This window comes from Indicator indicator, chromosome 10 (assembly GCF_027791375.1).
Source record: "Indicator indicator isolate 239-I01 chromosome 10, UM_Iind_1.1, whole genome shotgun sequence".
In the NCBI taxonomy this organism is placed as follows: Eukaryota; Metazoa; Chordata; class Aves; order Piciformes; family Indicatoridae; genus Indicator; species Indicator indicator.
Genome location: NC_072019.1, coordinates 6,156,386 through 6,177,328, shown reverse-complemented (window position 1 = coordinate 6,177,328; position 20,943 = coordinate 6,156,386). Strand labels below are relative to the sequence as shown.

At 38.5% G+C, this 20,943-nt stretch overlaps 1 protein-coding gene across 4 annotated transcripts in view; it reads right to left on the bottom strand.

Annotated features, from left to right (window-relative positions):
- Positions 1-20,943, bottom strand: part of COL11A1 (collagen type XI alpha 1 chain) — a 128,049-nt gene that overhangs the window by 22,854 nt on the left and 84,252 nt on the right. For all 4 annotated transcript variants that reach the window (XM_054384208.1, XM_054384210.1, XM_054384207.1 and 1 more), the window contains 12 exons: positions 20,789-20,842; positions 19,930-20,037; positions 19,100-19,189; positions 18,762-18,815; positions 12,342-12,449; positions 11,757-11,864; positions 10,699-10,752; positions 7,475-7,528; positions 7,228-7,335; positions 4,395-4,448; positions 3,086-3,139; positions 2,935-2,988 (listed from right to left, as the gene is read on the bottom strand). In XM_054384208.1, the coding sequence (XP_054240183.1) occupies positions 2,935-2,988; positions 3,086-3,139; positions 4,395-4,448; positions 7,228-7,335; positions 7,475-7,528; positions 10,699-10,752; positions 11,757-11,864; positions 12,342-12,449; positions 18,762-18,815; positions 19,100-19,189; positions 19,930-20,037; positions 20,789-20,842 (900 nt within the window). The remainder of the gene's footprint in view (positions 1-2,934; positions 2,989-3,085; positions 3,140-4,394; positions 4,449-7,227; positions 7,336-7,474; positions 7,529-10,698; positions 10,753-11,756; positions 11,865-12,341; positions 12,450-18,761; positions 18,816-19,099; positions 19,190-19,929; positions 20,038-20,788; positions 20,843-20,943) is intronic.

The window sequence follows — 20,943 nt, the reverse complement described above, 5'->3', positions numbered from 1 at the left end:
CTAATTTGCTTCTGTGATACCACATGCATTATTAAATAAAAAATAGCTATGGATACTTCAGTCCAGTGTGGAACTAGCAATCAAATTGATGTTATTCAGGTCAGTAGATATATCTTATCTAACAGCATCCACAATTGAGACCCTTTCAAAAAGTGTCCCACAGCAGGACTAACTATCTGAGTGACATGAGTGCTAATGGTACAAAGTCTTGGCTGACAAGCACTTGTGCCAGTGTAATCCCTTTCTAAGCTTCAGGCAAATGTTACTGCAATTTATGATGATTCCTATTTGATTTGTAATCCACTCTTTAGCTTTCCCATTGTCAAACATATCTTCATTTTATGATGCCTTGCAACAGGAGAGAAGATGGCCTACATTTGGGGGCAACAGGGAGACAGTGTGCTCCTGGGATCTCAGGGGTCCCTGCTATAGCATGCAAGTTGAAATTGGCAGATGCGGGCAGCCTATATGAGCTCTGTGCATAGTAACTCCCCAATAAGCACCAGCGTGGAAGACAGCAAACGTAGATGGGCTAGAAAATGTCAAGATGTTCTCATGAAAGGGCATCTGTGAAAGATGAGACCAGTTGAAGTTTCAGCCCGCATTAATACTTCTAAATCATTGCTCTATGAAAAATGATGACTCTTCCCTTCATGCAATGATATTTATATGTCATATATTAGGTACTATGGAAAGTTGAAGTTGTTTTAGACAGCTGTTAAGGCACTTAGACAATGTTTTGACAGAGAAGATCATAGCTGATATTTACAGAGTACATATTTATAGCTACTGAACACTGCACTCTGTAGGTTATCATGTGCCCATGTCTTTCTTTGCATTTTTGGTAAGGATGATAAAAATCCAGAACCTGATGCATTTTCTCCATGGGAAATATCTCACAGATTTTATGATCTAATAATAGATTTATTCTGCCTCCAGAATTTTTTCCTCTTTTGTTACCAGGTCGTATCTTTTAAAGTTGGTGTGGACTTTCTTAGGCAAAGTCCTCTGACAGAATTTCAGCAAGTGGAAATGAACGCTCTGAACTGGAAAGAATTCTGTCTTTTCACAGAGATGTCTAATTCTGAAAACCTCCTTGCATTAAGCAAGCACAATTAGTTCTGTTGGGCTAAAGACAGTAGTTTCAAAGTCCTTTGTTCTCCTTATTCTGAGCAGTTCTAAAGAACTGTCCATACAAAGCACAGAGATAATGGATGGAAGGCTGCCACCTTTGAGTTAAATTCTGGGACATGGTGATCTGTTTTGTAAGAGCGAAAGACAACTTTGCAACTGGCTGGGTTGCGAAAAGGATTGGGTTAGACTTTTGTTCCTTATTGCCATCATCACAAAACAGACAAAAAGAAGAGCAAAATCCTGCCTTTAGCAGACACATCTTGTCACAGAAGTGTGCATATGGGACTGTATCATACACATTATGGCTCTGGGATGGAATCAAGAGAGACATTCTAAAGCTGTCCTTTATTTTCTAGAAGGGCTTTTGTTTACAAACATGTTAGAGAGCTGGAGAAGGATGTGATCACAGTCAGTGAGCCATGGAAAGTTATTAAAAGTAATTTGTTAGGACAGATATTCAGGTACCATAAACTGTCACAGACACATCCTGATTTATGTACCTCAGCAACTGTCTACTGCCTCTGTCTGTGCAAACTTACCAGACAGGTTTATAAACTTAGGGCCAGAATACTCCATTGATTTAATCCTCTCACTTCTTTCTGCAGTTTAAATCATTGACTGATGAAACATGTATACTACTGATTTCACTGGCCCCCTTATTTAAAAAAAATAACTTTAGAACGATATAATAGGAAGCAGAAAATCCCTACACTTATCTGGGTTTATACTAAGATCATAGTTTTTCATACAGTGAACCAGATCTAAACTCTGGGAAGCTTACTGCAGACATTGATCTTGCTTGATTACTCATTAACTCTGCTGTGGAAAAGAGAGTACTCAGTGCAGCATCACAAATTAACCTAGATTTGAAAGCCAGATTTATTTTATTAGGCTTTGTAGAAGAAAACCGTGAGGTTAATGTTACATGTTCTGTTTTCTCTCTATATGGTGACCTCTTACGTAATGTAAAACATTTCAGTCCTACTTTTGAGAAGTCATGAGCAGCTCACTGGGTATTTGGAAGTTCTGCATGTCGGACCTTTGATACCAAATTAAAGATAAGCATGTGTTGGGATGTTTTGCTTTTCCACTTTTTCTTAGTTATAAGCACAACAAAGACAATAATCCTTGAGCAGAAGCTGGTTTTAAGTGGTTTTAGTTGAGTGTAAGTCTCAAGACTTCCAGTCAGCTCCATGGAGGCTACAAGCATTAATAATGCAAAGCTACATGCATGTTTGTACTGCAGATGTCTTTGAACATTTAGGCCTTTGTGTGTACAGCAGAGAAACAGCAAGCCAGTTAAAAATACATGGCACTAAGTGTGACAAAAATTTTTTTATAACACTTTCTGGAAGGGGGCTTTGGACCCCCAGTATTAATGACAAAATATCTGCTAGTCTAGCCTTTCAAATACGAAAGTGAGCAAATAGCTTTTCTTTTTAACATTTCTCATAGAGGTCTATATGAGAGCAGCACCACGAAAAACACTTGAACGTTTCTGTAGTTAAGGAAATAACTATAACCTTAATTTAATCCTTCACCTGAAAACTACCTTTTATGCTCCAATGCTCGCTGTTCTGACTGTTAATTTTTTTTTGGTGATGTAAAATGTGGAATAAAAAGACCAACTGTGGTAAGTCAGCCATTAGTATCCCTAAACCACTATCAACAATTACTAGGTTAATGATGGATATTTGGGAACTGAAATATATCTATCCAGCTGCAAAGAAGAATCAAAGTACACATCCATATTCCTGTTCCAATGCTTTCTCCCTCTAGGGGGTTACTATCAACACTCACCTTTTCACCAACGCCTCCAACGGAGCCAATTGAGCCTGGGGGACCTTGAGGACCCTACGATGATAAAAGATGTCAGTTATCCCATATATAGCTATCCCAAATATAGTGCTAATTACTGAATTAAGAGAACAAAAAAGAGGTTAATTCTTACATCAGCTCCATTAGGACCCTGAGGACCTCTTGGACCTGGAGGGCCAGGTGGACCCTGTATCAAAGAGACAATTTGATAGGGTTACAATCACAAAGAATAAGTTCAGTGGAGCATTTCTGGCTGATGAAAAATAATATCCTCTGTCTGTAGAGGACTTCTAATTGTTGCACTGTTACAGAAACAGCGGGGCCAGACTGCTGCCCACTGCATGAGTTCACAAAGTGACAGAGCTTCCAGGCTATGTTATACACTACCTGAGCTGGAAATGATCTGATGCTTAGGACTCCTGAAGATTTGTTTCCTAGACTGTATTTTTCCTGCAGGTTACCTGCATACCCATTCCACTGTGTAAACCCCTGGAGCAGCTTACACGTTTGGTCACAGCTATGTGACAGCCCTACACCATGGTGCCTACAGCTGGGCAATCATAAAGCAGCCAGGCTGGGCAAAGGCTATTGGAGGCAAATGCATACTGTTTATAGCTTGCATTTCAGTCAGCCCAGAAGGCATTCTGTCAACAGTATAAAAATGTAGTGTCAAGATCACCCAGACAAACAGAGCAAACATAGCCAAATAGTGTTTACCATCTCTGGCGTGGAATTACCTGAAGCTAAGGTGCAATGCCCTGAATTTCAGAAAAGCAGCTCCAAACTCTCTGGTACGGTGATCTTTCAGTTTTTTATTTGATCTCCTGAACCTGCTTATCACTGTGCTGTCTCAGACACATAACATTTGCTTTTCTGTCTGCTCTTCAGAGTATTTTCTTAAGTTACGTAAAACTTGGTATTAGAGATGAGGAGATAGATGTAGGGAAGCAAAGTAAATCCAAGAGTGAGTTTATGTTACACAAAATGTTTCATACTCAAGGCACCAAACTCAGGAATAGCTTATAAAATTATGGGCTATAGAGAAAAGACAATAGTACTTGGATGATACTTACGCTCTCCAGAGCTACCAATGGGAAGAAATGTTACAGAATCACAGGCTGATAAGGGCTGGAAGGGACCTCTGGGGACCATCTTGCCCAACCTCCTTGCTAAAGCAGGTTCACATGGAGCAGGTTGCACAGGAACTGCATCCAGCAGGGTTTTGAAAGTCTCCAGAGAAGGAGACTCCACAACCTCTCAGCAGCCTGCTCCAGGGCTCTGTCATCACCCTCAAGGAAGTTTTTCCTTATGTTTAGGTGGAACTTGCTGTGTTCTAGTTTGTACCCATTGCCCTTTATCTTATCCCTGGGCACCACTGAGAAGAAATTGGCCCCATCCTCTTGACACCCACCCTTTACCTATTTATTAGCATCGATAGTTACCATTGGCCCCACATCACCATTTTCACCCTTTTCACCTGGTGGGCCTGGCAGACCCTAAAACACATGAGAGAGAAAAAGCTCTTAGGTAAGGTACTTGTAATGATGAATTACTACAAATTCATATGAAACAATATAAATCAGATCTACATGTGAAACTTGGAAACTTGTGGGAGAATAGGAGGGAGAACCAAGAAAACAAAAATCTATCTGCATTGAAACAAAAAGGCTTTGTTCATGTTACAGCAAATACATATAGGTAGTCCTGGGATGCTTAAACCAAGCGAGGCAGAAAATGTCCTTAAAAAAAAAATAGATCAGACACAGAAATGCTAGGGTGACTGGTTTTAAAAACATTGAAGTCATCATCTAGTGCACTGTGGTGGTTGTGAAATCCTCTTTACTATTAGATAATCAGCAGGAAAACCCCAGCTTTTGCTCATGTGATGACACAGTGGGCTTTCTATATAACCTCAATTTTAGAAAATAGCAGACTTGTATTCTGTTAAAATGGAAGCTGATAGCTGCTAAGGCTCTCTTTGGTAGCACTGCCAATTACAGGGCTTGCTGAGTAGCTATGCCAGCGTTATGATAACACTTTATTACTTTCTAACTTTCTTGATGTTTACTTTTTGTAACTGTGCAGTATTTTAACAAATTAAATTTGAATGTAACTTTTTCCTACTCTGTGATGAGTTTAAAACAATTTTGTAGCTAATTGCTCTAAAGAGTGATTAGAACAGAAGCCTAGACTGGGACTAGATGACAAGTCTTTAGAGAGCTGATACTCCCACCTCAAATAAGCTAGATCTTCCAGTTGCCAACAGGCCACTTAGTTCTACCCTGTGAACACAAGAAGACATTTAGCTTAAAAAACTGAAAGCCTTCCCCATTATGATTCATGGTCATGATAAACCCAAACAGCTCATTCGGCTGGTTGCAGGGGAATTGTTTATAAAACTTTGAAGGCAATAAAACATGTTTTGGAAAAGACTTTCGCAAGCTGTTTGGTGAACTCCTATTTCAACACTGGAAAAATCCCACTGATTGCTCTGAATATTTCATGCATTATTGAACATGGCATATTTGCAGTGCTTTCAGTTCCTCCTGGCAAGAAGTAATTGAGGTGTTTGTCATCTAATATTTCAAAATTTAAGTAAAATTGCTATAAACTGACTATGAGATAACCTAGACAGGCCCATAGAGTTTTTCAGATTTTCTTTGCTTTCAGCTCCTTTTGTTAGAAATGGCCTTATTTTTATAAATACTATGAAAAATTAAATAGCAAGGAGCTTCACAATTACAGCAATAAATATTCAAAATTACCAAGGCTCACTTTTATGAATAAAAATACTTTTTATTTAATGTCCAATGTAAGTTAATATCAGTATAATTTAACTGCAGTAACCATGATATAGTTACTGTGGAGTATTATACAGATCAAACTGTTACTTCTCAACAGCTCATAATTACAATAACTGCATTACTAAATGAAACAATCTTTTGATTTCTTCAATATTATTAAGCAAATATGGGATCCTGGTCCATGGACCAATATATTCCAATTAAAATCTTAATCAGAGAAATAAAGCTCCTTATTTGAAATATTTCAATGGATTAAGTCTCAACCTAATTGATTTTCATATTTATGCAGCTTAGTGCTTGTTAAACTTAAAATGTGAAGGTGGACTTTTTTGTAAAACAGAATCAAAACTGTATCCTGGATCTGAGGAAATTAACAAGAATCATTTTATTCATTCTAATAAAAAACTTAAGCAATTCCTATTAGCATTTAGGGATATTTTTTTCTGAGTTATTTCTGAAAATAAAGATGTTTTCAAAGGCCGTATGAATCTGCATAAGACATATGTGTTAGTGCAGTTATCAACTGTTTATATTCCATGGAGGTTTGCAGTGTTTTATAAAATTCATTTTAAGTTTTGTGAACTGCATTGTGTAATAGAGATTAAAAACTGATAGGTACAGGTTGAGGTTCAGCTCAGAGAAAGAGATGAGTCAGTGCACACATGGTAGCTAGAAAGGAGCCATACTGGTTTCTACAGTCCAACACTGTCGCTGCATTTTCCCATGTTTTTGGAAGAGACTTATATTTATGATCCACATCACAACTTCATGCATGGATTAGAAAGCGTTTCAAAGTGCACTGTGCTCCAATCTTATTCACATGGAAATGAATCAAAAGTCCTGAATGTCTTGTTCTTGTTTTATCATACTAAAACAAATTGTATTTTTGAAAGAGCAGGATTTTTCACCTGTCATTCTCTGGCTGTAGCAAGGAGATGCCTACAGTTTATTGGATGCTTGCTTTGCAGTTTTTCACTCACAAAATAGCAATTTTAAGAGGAATAAACATACAACTACCTGCCAGAGACGGCAGCAGTGTATAAGCATCACAGAATCCTGTTCATCTTTCAGAACACAAGGAGTGTCTGTGATTGGAGCAATAAGCAATACACTATGTTGCCCAAACCTATTGTGAAAAGACAGTAACTGGCAAGTGTTAAATATGCCTCCAGGTTGAATCTTTTCTTTGAAATGGGTACCCACAGTATAAAGTACTCTTGTTAAAACAGACATTGTCAGACTCTATAAACGAATGAAATTCTACAGGATATGTTACCAAGGAGTTCAGCTTCAGAGCATCCTACCAAACTCCTTCAGCATTAAATCTGCTGTTTATACACAAACTTTCTGAATATGGGATCTTTCAGTTCTTAACTGATGTTATTATTTATTTAGCAAAAGAAAATCCTCAGTTTTGGACACAAAAATCAGGGTCCTTACAGATAAAGGGCAAAGTAATAAAGGAACTTACCTGTAAGCCAATAGGGCCTGGAGGGCCAGGGAAGCCACGAGGACCTTCATCACCTTTTTGCCCAAACATCCCCTGCTGACCTCTTGGGCCTGGCTCCCCATCACCTCCCTGTTTGGAAACAGTGAAAAGCAAAAATATCACAGGTCTATCAATAACAGAGAGGGAACAAGGAGCATGCAGTTCAAAGAACTTCCAAGTATCAGATGAGTTATGGCAGGATTGGAGTTTGCTCTGAGCGTCTACTTACGGCTATACCAGGGGCACCAACAGGACCCTGGAGACCTGGTGGACCTGGAGGACCCTGAAACATCCAAAGAGAAAATTTAGTAATTACAGCACCTGGAGTGAGATGGACACAAATATAGAGGCAACTCTATTTGCATGATCAAAGTCTGTTAAGCAGTTTTACATTTCTCCACAGAGAATGTAACATTATTCACAAGTCTTTTCCATTCAGTACAAACAATCATTATTTGTTTTTTGCTCAAAAACTCAGATTTGCACACCTATAATTGACTTCATATCAACATTTATTGCAAGGACAGTTGTAATGTTTCAAAATATTTAAAACAGATTCCCATGCAAACATGAATCAAACTCTTTTTCTTTTTTTCCCCCCACAATTAAATGTATCAGATTCCCATGAGATTTGTGTGGAAAAATTCAACCTTTAAAGCACCATCAATCTTTATTTGGATTAGTTTTTATATAAATTGCAAACAGTTTTTGCAACAGCACAAAGGAGACATGAAAAAGCCTATGTTCTTGTTGAGCACTGGGAGTCACATTTGTTCATACATAAAGTTTCTTTTTAACAGAAGGGCTCTGAAAGTAACACCCAATTTTTTTCAGTCTCCTTACAGAATTCCTCTACATTATATTGCATGAAATTCAGATGTGATGTAATGAAGATATCTAAATGAGCATGGGAATGCAAGATACCAGTTTACAATGGGGTTAACACTATGTGGTGAGTCTGTTTTTTGCACCAGCTAGAGACTAGGCTGGTAAGAGGTAGGCTAGGTAAGAGTGAAGCTAAGCATAAAACCTTACAGCTGGAAATGGATGAATTCTAGTTCTGCCACTTCAGATGGCAAGGAAAGTGTCTGCTGTTTCTAGGCTGGGAATTCTAATTTAGTGCAGAATAATGCTTGGATTTAAAGACCCAGCTAAATTTAGATTGTACTTACCTTTATAGGGAGATTAGAAAAAGTGAACTTCTTAAGTCTCATACTCTTATTTCTTTCCTTGGGGTCTGTGTCTATCTATTCCTAGGGAATCTGAAGTGTCCAGCTATGTATTTCTGCTCTTTTGGAACTGTTGTTTTGTCACATATCTGATAGCAGTATGTGAAGAAAAGCTTTTAAGCTCTATGGTGACATATCTAAATGAGGGGACTCCTAGGAATGCTTCTGTTGACTGAGTTACCATGAGAAAGGGAAATAGCATGCAAGAATAGTAACAAAGAATAGTATTAGAATGGATTCTTCTACTCTGCTTCTACCCTCTGCAGGATGCTTCCAACTGCTCCTTCATTTTATAGGGCTTGAATGAGATCTCCATATTATTTAATCTCATTGAAATACTCATTTTGATGTGAGGTATTGTTGGGATGTACTTTGCAACCAATTAATAAGAGGTTATTTGGACACATGGCCAGGCTCTTTTTTCCATTCCTCTGGAGGGCAAATGGTAAGAGACTGATCAGAATCATCAGGAGAGAGTCTCCAGTCAATAAAGGCAGTTGTGGTAGCCAGGTGAAACTCAAGGGAGGAGGTACATCAAAATTGTTCTGTCCCTAACTAGAATATGGCAATACAGTTATTTTTTTCTTAGGCTTAGTACAGTTAAATCCCCCAAACATAAATCCCTGTTAGTTTCAACAGGGAATTGAAGATGTTCCCAGCTCTTGAACAGGAAAGAGGGATCAATTCTTCTTTGCTGGATTAGGCTCTAAACGTGCACCAAGGCTTTTGTGAGCATCTAGATACTGTGAATCTTTGCTCTTTATGTCCTGTGATTTCAGATCTAGGTGCTTACTTCCTCTTCAGGATCTTTCAGAAATGACCAACAAAGCCTTTCCTCCCCGACCCAATAAACACCTGTTAGCACGTTGAAAGGAAAGCAGGTTGGAAATAGTCATGTTCTGGAATTGTCATGGCTGAATGACTGCAATCCAGGGCAAATAGGATTCCATACACTTGACTTCAAATGGGGTAACATTCACACTGAGCCCTGCATTTTAAGGAAAACATATTATATTCCCAAATGCCTTAAACCTTGAAATTGAGAGTACAGGCTATGTTCTCAAATGATTATGATGCAGACACTGTCTTTAGACAGCAGGTCTGCTGGAACATGCCCAAATACATTAGTACTCACTCTGGAAGTTGTGGCCACAGTCTAATGCTCAGCCTAAGTAGCTCTGCTAAAATGAATTGAAATAGAAAAGTGTAGCATGTATTTTTTACTGATTTTCTCTGATGCAGAAGCCTCTCTAATGAAGAGGCATGTCCAAGGGCAAAAAAGAAGGATAAGCCTGTGATCACAATACGAAGCCTGAGGTGGAACTGAACCATGAGCTGCTTCATGTACTTCCTCTTGGCCTCTTTAAACACAATTTTTCTGTGTGCACAGAAAAAGGTGGACAAAGAGGAGCTGCATCTATCTCTGTGTATCCCACAGCTGGTTTACAACTACAACAGCAAATAGATCAAGATGGAATTTTAGTTAACTGGGAACAAGTCCATAGCTTCTAAATTGACTTGTAAAAATGTTTTCATTTGATAAATTGATTTTACCATTCATCTCAAATTAAGCAGGAGTAATTTCAGTCTGAAGCAGAATTTGATTAGTTTGGTTACATGTATGTTTCTTGGAAAACAGGTTTATGATAGAAGTCAAAAGTATGTTTTCTACAGTGAAAATTGGAGAAGTCTTTCTCACAGAAATAGCTGAAAAGTACACATTTATCTTCAAAACACAAAACCCCAAACCTTGTCTTGCAGATGTTACAATGAAGTGTGCTCTCTAAGAATTAAGTATTATTTAAAATGTTTAAAACTGTATTCATAGATTTCTCTACTGAGTCTTCATATTCTTCCTCATTATGGCGCTGAAGCTAAAGCTAGGCATGTTGACACAATCCAGTCAGTGAAGTTAACTGGGTCTCTCCCAGTTCAAAAGCAGAATGAATGAAATTAGATGATAAAGGAAAGGTGCTTAGCAATGTAGTTTGCCATCTGTTTTTAAATGATTCTGTAAGCTGAAGGAATATGAGACATAGCAATATATACCTGGCTCTCTTAAGTACAACCCTCTAGTGTTGTACTACAACTCCACATTACGTTGAAGTGTTTCCGAAGTGTGTCTTTGTTTCTGTTGATCCATGTAGCAAGGCTACCTGTGTACTTCATGCATGAATACTCTTTATTTACAAAGAACAGACCAACAAAGGACTTTGCTACTCACGTTTTCTCCCTTGTCACCTTTACTACCTTTCTGACCTGGTTCACCAATTTCACCCTGTAATTGAAAGTTAAAAGTTAAACTTTTTTTCTAAAAGGGTCTCCTTCAAAACTTAGCTGAAATCAGTATCACAGTATCTTTAAGGGTTTCCTTTGATAGGATTGTTGTGTGTTTTATGTATGAAGGCCTAAAGAGGGCAATTCTGTATTGATCAATAGTATGTCATATTAATCCAGATATTGATTGCTATACTGCAAAGAGCAACAAGACATGGCTTTGAACTGAACTCTAAAAGGAAGTTGTGCTCCCCATGTCATCTTCAATAGGAAGTTAAAGTGAAAGCCCAAACCTGTCTAACTGTGTGTGACTGAGCAACTGTGTCTCACTGCAATGTGTAAGATCTCAAAATTATTAAAAATAGTTATCTTTATACAATAATAGAAGAGAATTAAATTGACTCACAGAAAATACTCTCTGTGGGATTGATAATATTCATACATCACAAACCCAAACCTCAGAGTCCTTACCTTTGCCCTATGCAAACTAACAGAACAGCAACAGGTCAAGTCAACATGAAAGGTGATCCTGAAAGGTGCTGTGTCCTAAATTCTGTCAAAAGTCAGCTGAGTATCTCTGCTGCAAGCATATTATTTTGACACCCTCATACTCTCACCAGTGGTTCGAAATCACTATACATTACTGGGAATGTTTGATCTTACTCATTCAGCAAACCAAATTTCTAAAACAGGCAAAAATCAAGTTTAACATCATCTCCCTTGATTTGCTTTGCTGACATTCATGCTTGTTTCTGTGCCAGGATAAATGTTAGTCTGCAAGTTCTTGAATACAAATCCCAATGCCCCATGGCATCTGTCCGTCAGACATCTGATTAAAGAAGGGGTGAAGGGGTTTTTTAGGCTTTTGCAGTGAATGGAGGAAGTTTGGGGAGGCAGGGAAAAGAATTGCTTCATCACCATACTTATTGTGAGGAAAACTACAAGCAGAAAACTGTACTGACAGATCTTCCCACAGATGCACTAATATCCATTTTAATGATTCACCTTGTCACCATCTTCTCCAGGAGAACCACTAGGACCAGCAGGACCGGGAAGTCCTACAGGACCCTGTACCCCATCACGTCCAGCTGGACCTTGAGGGCCCTTTTCACCCTGGTTTTGAAGAAAAGGAAGTGATCCACATTGTTAACAGGTATCTAATGAAGATTTCAGTACAGTCACATTATCAATACAAAATAAATAAAAAATCCCCAAGCCCCCAAACAACAGAAAGGAAACTACAAAGGGAAGAGAAGGTATCACAAAATTACACTAAGTAATAGTGGAAGCTGATGCCAAGTATATTTGCACTCGAATGCAGAGGGGCTGAGTGCGAAGTCTTAATGAAATACTCATCTGTATTGTATTCATTCTCTATTGTATTCACTCCCTGCTGTGACAATAATGTATTCAACCCTTCTTGTGTGTTAGAGGCTATGACAATAAATTTACTTAATGGTATATAAAAAAGGAATAGGTCAGGTATTCTGAACATATGTTTAGAAGGTAAATACTAGGGTGGGAAACACTAACATTTTGGAATGAGAAGTTTGTGCTGTGATGGTTTTATATGACCCTGGGATAACTTACGGGAGCACCCTTCTCTCCGGCAGGGCCTGGAGGACCCTGAGGTCCAGGACGACCTGGTAGACCAATTGGGCCAGCAGTGCCTGCTGCTCCACGTTCCCCTGGTGAACCCTGGAAAGACATTTAAAAAGTGTAAGGTAATTGTGATTTAGCCCTGATAACTGTTGATACCTTTCATCACCCAGGTCAACAAAGAGGATACCTCTTACTCTGTGAGATTCCAGCAAGCAGAAGGAATCACATTCAGCATGTACGCAAGTAACAAACAAAAAAAGGTTGAAAGAACTAACCTGAAGTTTGTACTCAACAGTTCTTATTCCATACTAATTTTTTTCTTTTACATAAATAGACCTTCTTGTATTATTTCTGTATCATAAGACGAGTATGCTGCAGCCTGTCTCAGGAACTTTTTTTTTCCTCTGTGTATCCAAAACACATTAACATACTATTGTGATGAAAGAATATTCACCATGTTAAAGTACAGAAACAACCCACACCTCAGCCCTGACTTTCAGTCAAGTTTTGTGCCATACATTGTTGAGATGATTAATTTGTTTCTACATCTCCACTCACCTCTGGAAACGTCTATTGAAGTATAATGAATAACTTGATGTGTCACACCCAGAGGAGGTTTGGATGTACAGGTATCTTTAGATGAGCCCACAAAAAGTTAACAATCTAATATTGCAGACAAAAGGGTGAAAAACAGGTGCTAGATGTGGGGTAAACACTGGAACTGGGTATTCTAGAATGTATTTTAAAAGAGAGTAATAGCAGAGAGGAATGATTTTTACTCTCACATCAATAAGCCTCACTTTTAAATGAATCACGTAATTGTCACGGTTGTATTCCTTCAATTGTCTAAGTTGGGTCTTTTTCTATCTGAAATTACCAAAGCACCCACAGGCAAGAATTTTGTTTACACCTCCCCTGTCAGTTTTTTCATTTGAAGTTCCATAAACAGCTGTTCAATAAACAGCCAACTTTTCTTTTAAGTATGTCAGTCTGCCACAACCTTCACAATCCGAGATGTGTTTTTATGGTTTCTGCTGGATGGGGCTAATTAGACAGAATGGAGAGAATGACCAGGTACATAAAAATCTGCATGGCTCTGAAAACTAAAAGGTACCTAGGCTGAATAAATTTTTTCCTGTCTTATTTATTGCACTTTCTAAGCATTACTTTTAAGTCATGGTGAAGGGGAAAAAGAAAAGGGAACAAGGTGTTCTGGTACGGAAAAAACCTTCCAAAACGATGCAAGGGAACAGAGAACAGTAGATTAGAACTTCTACTCAAACAAATGTAATTTCAGTATCAAAATGTTACATTTTGGTCTATCCATACACATTTATCATTTAGTCACAAGCCACAACAGGGAGTAATGGTTTTCAAACCTTTCTGTAAGCTGGATTAATTTTCAAACAGTTATCCACAGCCAAAGTTCTCTGTAACTTATAAGCAAAGAAATGGACACCTGTTTGGAGGCACACCGCCGTGAAAAAAATGACAGGGAACAAAAGTATATTTGCATTCTAATTCCTAATATCTCCATGGTTCTAAGTATGCTTCTGTATTTTTGAAATCTGTTCATGGCAGCACAAGACATCTGTGTCTTGATACAGAAGTTCTAACCTGCTTCTTCTAAGAGTCAGCATGTGCAGGGAGACAGAAGCACGATGCTCTCCTGAGTACAGGCAGAGCTTCAAAAATGGTAGAGCTTCTTTGTGCTTAATTGCACCACCACTGGCTGACAGCTCTGACAGGAAATCCAGCTTTGCCAGCCCTGATACTTCCTGAGGGAGAAGGTCCTCAAGAAGGACATGGATCTAATGGAGAGGGTCCAGAAGAGGGCCATGAAAATGATCAGAGGGTTGGACCACCTCTGCTACGAGGGCAGGCTGAGGGAACTGGGGGTGTTCAGCCTGGAGAAGAGGAGGCTCCAGGGAGACCTCATATCAGCCTTCCAGTACCTGAAGGGGGCCTACAGGAAGGATGGGGAGAGACTGTTTACAAGGGCCTGCAGTGACAGGACGAGGGGCAATGGCTTCAAACTAGAGAAGGGCAGACGTAAATTGGATATCAGGAAGAAATTCTTCACTATGAGGGTGGTGGAACACTGGAACAGGTTGCCCAGGCAGGTGGTTGAGGCCCCTTCCTTGGAGATATTCAAGGTATGACTCAACAAGGCCCTGGGCAGCCTGATCTAGTTGGGGATGTCCCTGCTGACTGTGGGGAGGTTGGATTGGATGACCTTTGGAGGTCCCTTCCAGCCTGGACCACCCATTCTGTTATTCTATAATTTATGGTCCTCCCTGTGTCATACTGGCAGGGGCAGCATGGGAAGAAAGACAATGGAAGATTGTGTTGCATTATGTTCTATGTATAAGCTAATCTTGGGCTTACAAGTCCAATGGGACCAACTATTTCATCCACAGCAACACTGTTAACCTTGACATTTGTAGACTCACTGGAAATTAAGAAGCAGAGAGCTGTACTCACCCCCTACATCTGTATATTTTCACAGTTTTTCAGCATCTTTGTTTCTGTCATTTAAATAATTTACAATTTTTGCATCAACAGAGCATTCTTAAAGGTTTTCTGTACAGGAGTATTTCCCCAGCTTTTGAGCTTGACATCTCTAAGATATTTTGTAACAATTTAAAATGACTGATAATTTTACTTTTCCAGCTGATACATTGGAAGTGGGTATCCATGGAATGGATAAGGAAGAGGTGGAACCAGACGCTCTGAGCAGCCTTTTTTTCCACCCATGTTTACACAAGAACAAATTTTCTGGCTTTTGGGAAATGCGAATTCTAAGATGCTTTCACCTATGAGGGCCCAAAGTTTTGGGTTTTTTTTATTCCTGACATCCTTTTCCTGCCCTGACTCCATCAGCATAACTGGTATTAATTCCGTAATAAGGTGGTTTTCCCTTGAGGTAACTGTGGCAGAAGAGAATACCGAAGGGTTGCTCCAGATACTTTGCATATTGTCTCAGCAAGATTTTATTTTGCATGAGCGTTGGAGAAAAAAATTGTTTCTGCAGGAATCGTCCTGCCAGGTGTTGGAAAGTTTTTTATAGTCTGAGTGGATGCCTACATTTCAGTCCTATTTCTGTTATTTCTGTTATATTTTAGTTCTTCAGAGTTCAGTGAAGTCAACAAGAAAAATTCACTACCCTCCAGCCATACTGCCATGATCTTTGATCTTGTCAGCTCTCATAAGATAAACAATTTTAGGTCATCTCATCAGTAGGATGCAAGAATCGAGAGGCAGAATGTCCCAAATAACTCAGCTCTTTCCTATGTCAGTCAATAGGCATTACGGTGGCCATCATTTTTAGTAGCTCTTTTTACGTAGCCAACTTTTCATGTTTATCTTTGCATCACTTTAATTTATTATATTTAAATTTCACATGAGGTATGACCAGAAGTACACCTTCTGTTTTCAAGGATCCTCTCATTTCCCTGCGAGAAGAGCCTCTGATCAAAGCAGTACGTATTAAACTGTAGTTACAACTCAGAAAATCATTATAGGCAGCTTTTAAATTTTGTTCTCTCTTTCTATGTTTTTGTTATTCCTTGTTTCCTTGAATTCCTTATTAACCTGTGGTCTTGCAGTAGTACTCACAGCCTGGAATCTTTTTGTTAATCTGTGGAGCTGTTTAAGAACTTTTCTACAAAATGGCAAGGGCAGGCTTTGTCTTGTATTTCTCTTCTGCAGGCTGTAAGCTCATTAGTACCCTTGGGTTTGTCTCATTTTCTGTGAAAAGTTATGCACTTCTAGCTGTCCTATCCATTACCTAGTAACAATTCATTTTACTGACGGGTAGCAAAATGCTCAACAAGTGACAATTTTCAGGTCTGAAAAATGTTATCAGAGGAAAGACAGCTCTAGATAGCTCAGTACTGATAATTGGGTAGCCTGCAGCTGGCTTATTCTGAGTCCTGTTTGGGCATCCTATTCCCAAATGAGGTAATGAAAAATGACTGCCTGACATTCCAAAGAACTTCCTCTCATCAGCATTCACCATTCCACACAGTAGTATGAGAAGGGAAGAAAACAAATAGAAGACACAAACACAGTGGATAAAAGAGAACTGTTTAAAAACCCCAAAACAACCAAACAAAAAACCTCACAATAAAAATCGGTTGCTCTGAAGTGTATTCATGGCCCTCTTTCTTTTGTTCAGATCCCTTTAGCACAGTAATTGTCATGCATAGCATTTGGAGCAGTCATTTATCTATGCTCACAGGCCTGAGCACTAGCCAAACAAAACTTATAATTGACTATATATACTAGTAAGAAGAAATTGGCAAGGAACTGAAGGAAAAGCATCCAGTAGCATGAAGTATCTTCCTGTTATAAACAGAAAATGAAGACTTCATTATAATTACACTTCTGTGCCTACTCTCTGTTGCCTAAAAATAAATGGGAAAATATTTTAGGTTTATTTGATGCTTATGGTCTCCTATGAGCTACTGTGAAAAAAAACGGAAAGCTGTGGTGGTTTAATTATGGTCTTTGCAGATGCACAGACACCCAGTATTAAGAGCATCTATGCATCTGTTTTTCACTGAAGAACACTTTCCAAATAACAAGTTTGTAATGAAAGAATGTTACTGAGGACTTCTGGAATACTCTTAGGGCAACTTGGTGCTGTTTGTACCTCAAGTGGTCTGCTTGCAATACAATGAACTCAAGGTATATATAAAAAAAAAAAAGCTTATTATTCAGACTCTCTTTTCAGTCTGCTCACAATTCCTGCTACCACTGCCTCTGTTTCTCAAAGACTGGGAAACAATACACAAAAAATTCTGAGCTCCCAAGGGCATTCTTCCTGTGACTATGTTTACCTTAGCAGGAAGCATGGCCCCAACAGGAATGGATTTACAAAGCAAAGGAGCCGCTGGTCCTGTGCTCCTAACATCCATATGCTGTGTATTTCTGAACACTCCTACCTGCTAATTCTGGTCTCACACTGAAATTCCATTTGTTGGCAGGCATTAGAAGTGCTCCTGGAATTTCCAATGAAAGGAATACTTTAATACCTTTCATAAGCTTCAAGAGAGTTCCATGAGCCAAAGGAGAGTAAATGGGGAAGATGGAGACATTCAGGCTCTGACAATTTGAACTAACCCACTAATTATGCACATCCTATGCAAATTAGAAAAGCACAGCTCATCTGAATTGAAACTCAGACACATGTACTCCAGAACATGGACTGCCAGCACTAAACAAGATGTCTGCTTTTGCCTCACAGACTTATGGGATGGTATTTACAAGAAACTGGGATAGTAGTGGCATGACTACTATGTGGGTATCCTGTCTGGGAAAAGTGGACTGTGTTAAATGTCAGGCATGCTTGTGCTGTCTGGTTTGTGCATGCTTACAAGAGTTTTGGTTCACTGCTCCTGAACTAACTATCTGCTTGAGAGGTTTGTCCAGCCCTGGGGCCTCCTTTAACAAAAAATCAAGCCATGACCTTCAGACTGAAGAGACTGTTCTGGTCTATGCTTTCTTGATTTTGATTCCCCTTTTCTTCTAACAGTTCAGGTTCTTCAGATGAGGTGGGATGCTATCCCTTCTGACACTCTCTACTAGCTTCCATTCCATTCCAAGCTACCTTGTTTTGACACCTTTTGGGAACGTGTATGTACTGCATGGTTAAGAAGAATTGTAAATCACAAATATAAGTAAGTCCTTGATTTAAAGAATGAAAGGTTAAAGTCATTAAGATTTCAAGAATTCATTTGAAGAATTCAAGTACCAAGTATTAATTAATCAAGAAGCAAAACCTGAAGCATGCAACAGCAGACCTTTTCCAGTAATGTAGAAATAATCCAACAGCAAGAACCTTTATATGAGATTGTGATGTGTTTTTCCCCCCCATTTAATCTATTGTAATGAATTGCAGAAAGATAAGAGAGCTTTATTGTTGAAAGACATAGAATTTCAGCTTCTTCATTACTTTTTTGTCTACCAGGAATAGTTGTGCTGATTTTTTTAATATTTTTTTTTTTTTACTTCAGATACACTGAATAAAGGAAATAAATTAATAAAACAACTGTCAAAGTCTACACAATTCACATTTGGAATGACCGTACTGTGTTTTGAATGCCAGTGCATCCTTGCAGAACTTCCTTGCATACTTCCTGTGCAAGTGGTAAATATTGAGCAGTAAGTAAATCGTATACTTACTGAGAGCAGAAGGCTTCAGCTATTCACGACATTCACCTTCTTTAAATGTTTTTAGTATAGATAATTAGGGAAAAACAGTTATTTATCACTTTGAATGACATACACCTGTCTGCTGTTTTACAGACTGTGTTGGTGAAAACATCACAGCATGTAAAGAAGAAAAAAAAGGTTACTATATGATATTATTTATATTTCCATAAAATTATTATGTTTACTTACAATTGGGCCAGGTGGGCCTTGTGGGCCTTCCCCTCCTTTCAGACCAGCTGGACCCTAAAAAATGAAAACAAAAGAAAAAAACAACTAAACTCCCAGTTTCTCTCTTACACTGGAATGTTTAAATTATTTTTGCAACAAATGTAATAGGAAGAATGTAAAAATCCAAAGACACCCCCCAAATTTCTTGCTTATATAGCCATTGATATTTAACAAGGTTGGACGCTTGATGGCTGTTCTCCTAATCTTTAGGCACAGAAGGTTCTATGAAATAGAATAATGAAGCTATTGGGTTCTTCATTCAGAAGCATCATGTCATTTGTTCTAGTGCTTATATATACCTGAGCACCTGGAAGGCCTCTCTCTCCAGGGAAACCACGAAGACCTGCTGGTCCATCTTTCCCAGGAATGCCTTGAGGGCCTGGATCACCCTTGAAAACATATTGCATTTTGATATTAAAACAAAAATCATGTTTGAAATGCTTATGTTAGTCAATAAATGAATGATGATAAGGAAATACCTGATCAAGTTACAGTAATGACAATAAAGATTATGCCCCCACCTATTCAGCTAATAATCCCTTAAAGATATTCAGTACAATTGTCAATAGGATTATATCTAGAACAAGCTCTGACAAAACAGTGTTAGCTCTGAACAGTGAAAAATGCAGCTGTACAAATGTGTGTGAAGATATTGTCATTAAAATTAATTCATTCAAAATTTAGAATGTCCATTTATAAAAAGGAAGATTGAATAGCATTACATTTTAACCAGGTAAGCATTATTTTTCTTGCTCGCCCCCAAAAAGTGAGCAAAGAAGTAAATTTTGTCAGTGCAATTCTGCCATGCATCCTACTTTAAATGCCAATTTTCTCCCCTTGGTGTGAACATGTCAGTACCATATATTTTCATAGTGATGTGTGGCATATGTAAATTGGTTTGAATTTTGTAGTGACTGTCTCAAGAGAATTCTCACTGTTTAAACAGAAGCAGACACAACTCTAAACCTGGAATCTTCCTTCTTCAAAATCCTTCTGTATGAAATGTGCCAATCATGACTTTATAGTGTATGTTCTCATTTAGTTCTGCTTGTTCTGCATGATGATTTACAATGTGAGACTCAGCAATTTATCTGTCCCTTCCAACTTGTTCCCTAAAGCCACATCTTACCTTAGCACCTTCTTTTCCTGCAGCACCTGGGAGGCCTTGTTCACCTGGTGGACCAGGAGGACCTGGATGACCTCTTTCACCAATTGGACCAGTCTCACCAGTAGGACCCTAAGCACAAAAGTAAAACTTCAGTCACCTCAAGGTAATTAATGTCTCAGGGAGTGGAATTCTTAATACTAGCTGTTATGAAATATATTACCATTGTTCAGCATGTGTTTCTCACCTTCCTACCAGGCAAAGCCGACTTAAAAAATATCTTTATTCTGTAAAATAAATCTTGCATTGCATTCTGCTTACAGACATGTCTGCAAAGCTTCCAAAGAGTGAAGTAATGACCTTGCTCCTTAAGCAATAAAGTTTAAAACAGTGCGTATCCATGTATGGGAGGAGGTTACAGCAAAAGGACTTGGGAGGGAAACTCATGTACTATACTGGCCTTGAAACATTGTCTGTGCTGTTGCTTTTCTGAATAATATGATTTGGAAGGTGAGAGAGTTGAAAGATATCTCTTCATATGCACTAGCAGAAAAAAAATTTACTGAGGGGATTACTTTTTAAATCCAAATGCTGGATTTTGTTGTAGTTCCTTCTAAACTATTTGATGTCAGACAACTCTGCCTTGACTTCTGTAAATGGCCAACTTCATGATCACATGAAGAAAACACTAAAAAAAAGGAAGTAGAACAATAATCCCACCATTTGCATATTTTGTGAAATCACCTTTATAAAACTGTTAAGCATAATGTGTTAAAAAAGTTAATATAGCCACTGATATGGTCTTTTTGATACAGCAAAAGCAATGACCTTAGCCGTACTAACATTGGATTTAGGAAGTTAACTATGAAATTAAATGATGTACCTGAGGGCCAACAACACCACCAGGACCAGGAGGACCAGTTTTCCCTTGAAAACCCTGTAAATAATTACAGAATGCTATTACCCAGGACAAGATATAGAAGAGCAAAATTCCTATCTGTGCTGAGGAGGAGAAAGAAATTGCATGTCACACATTAC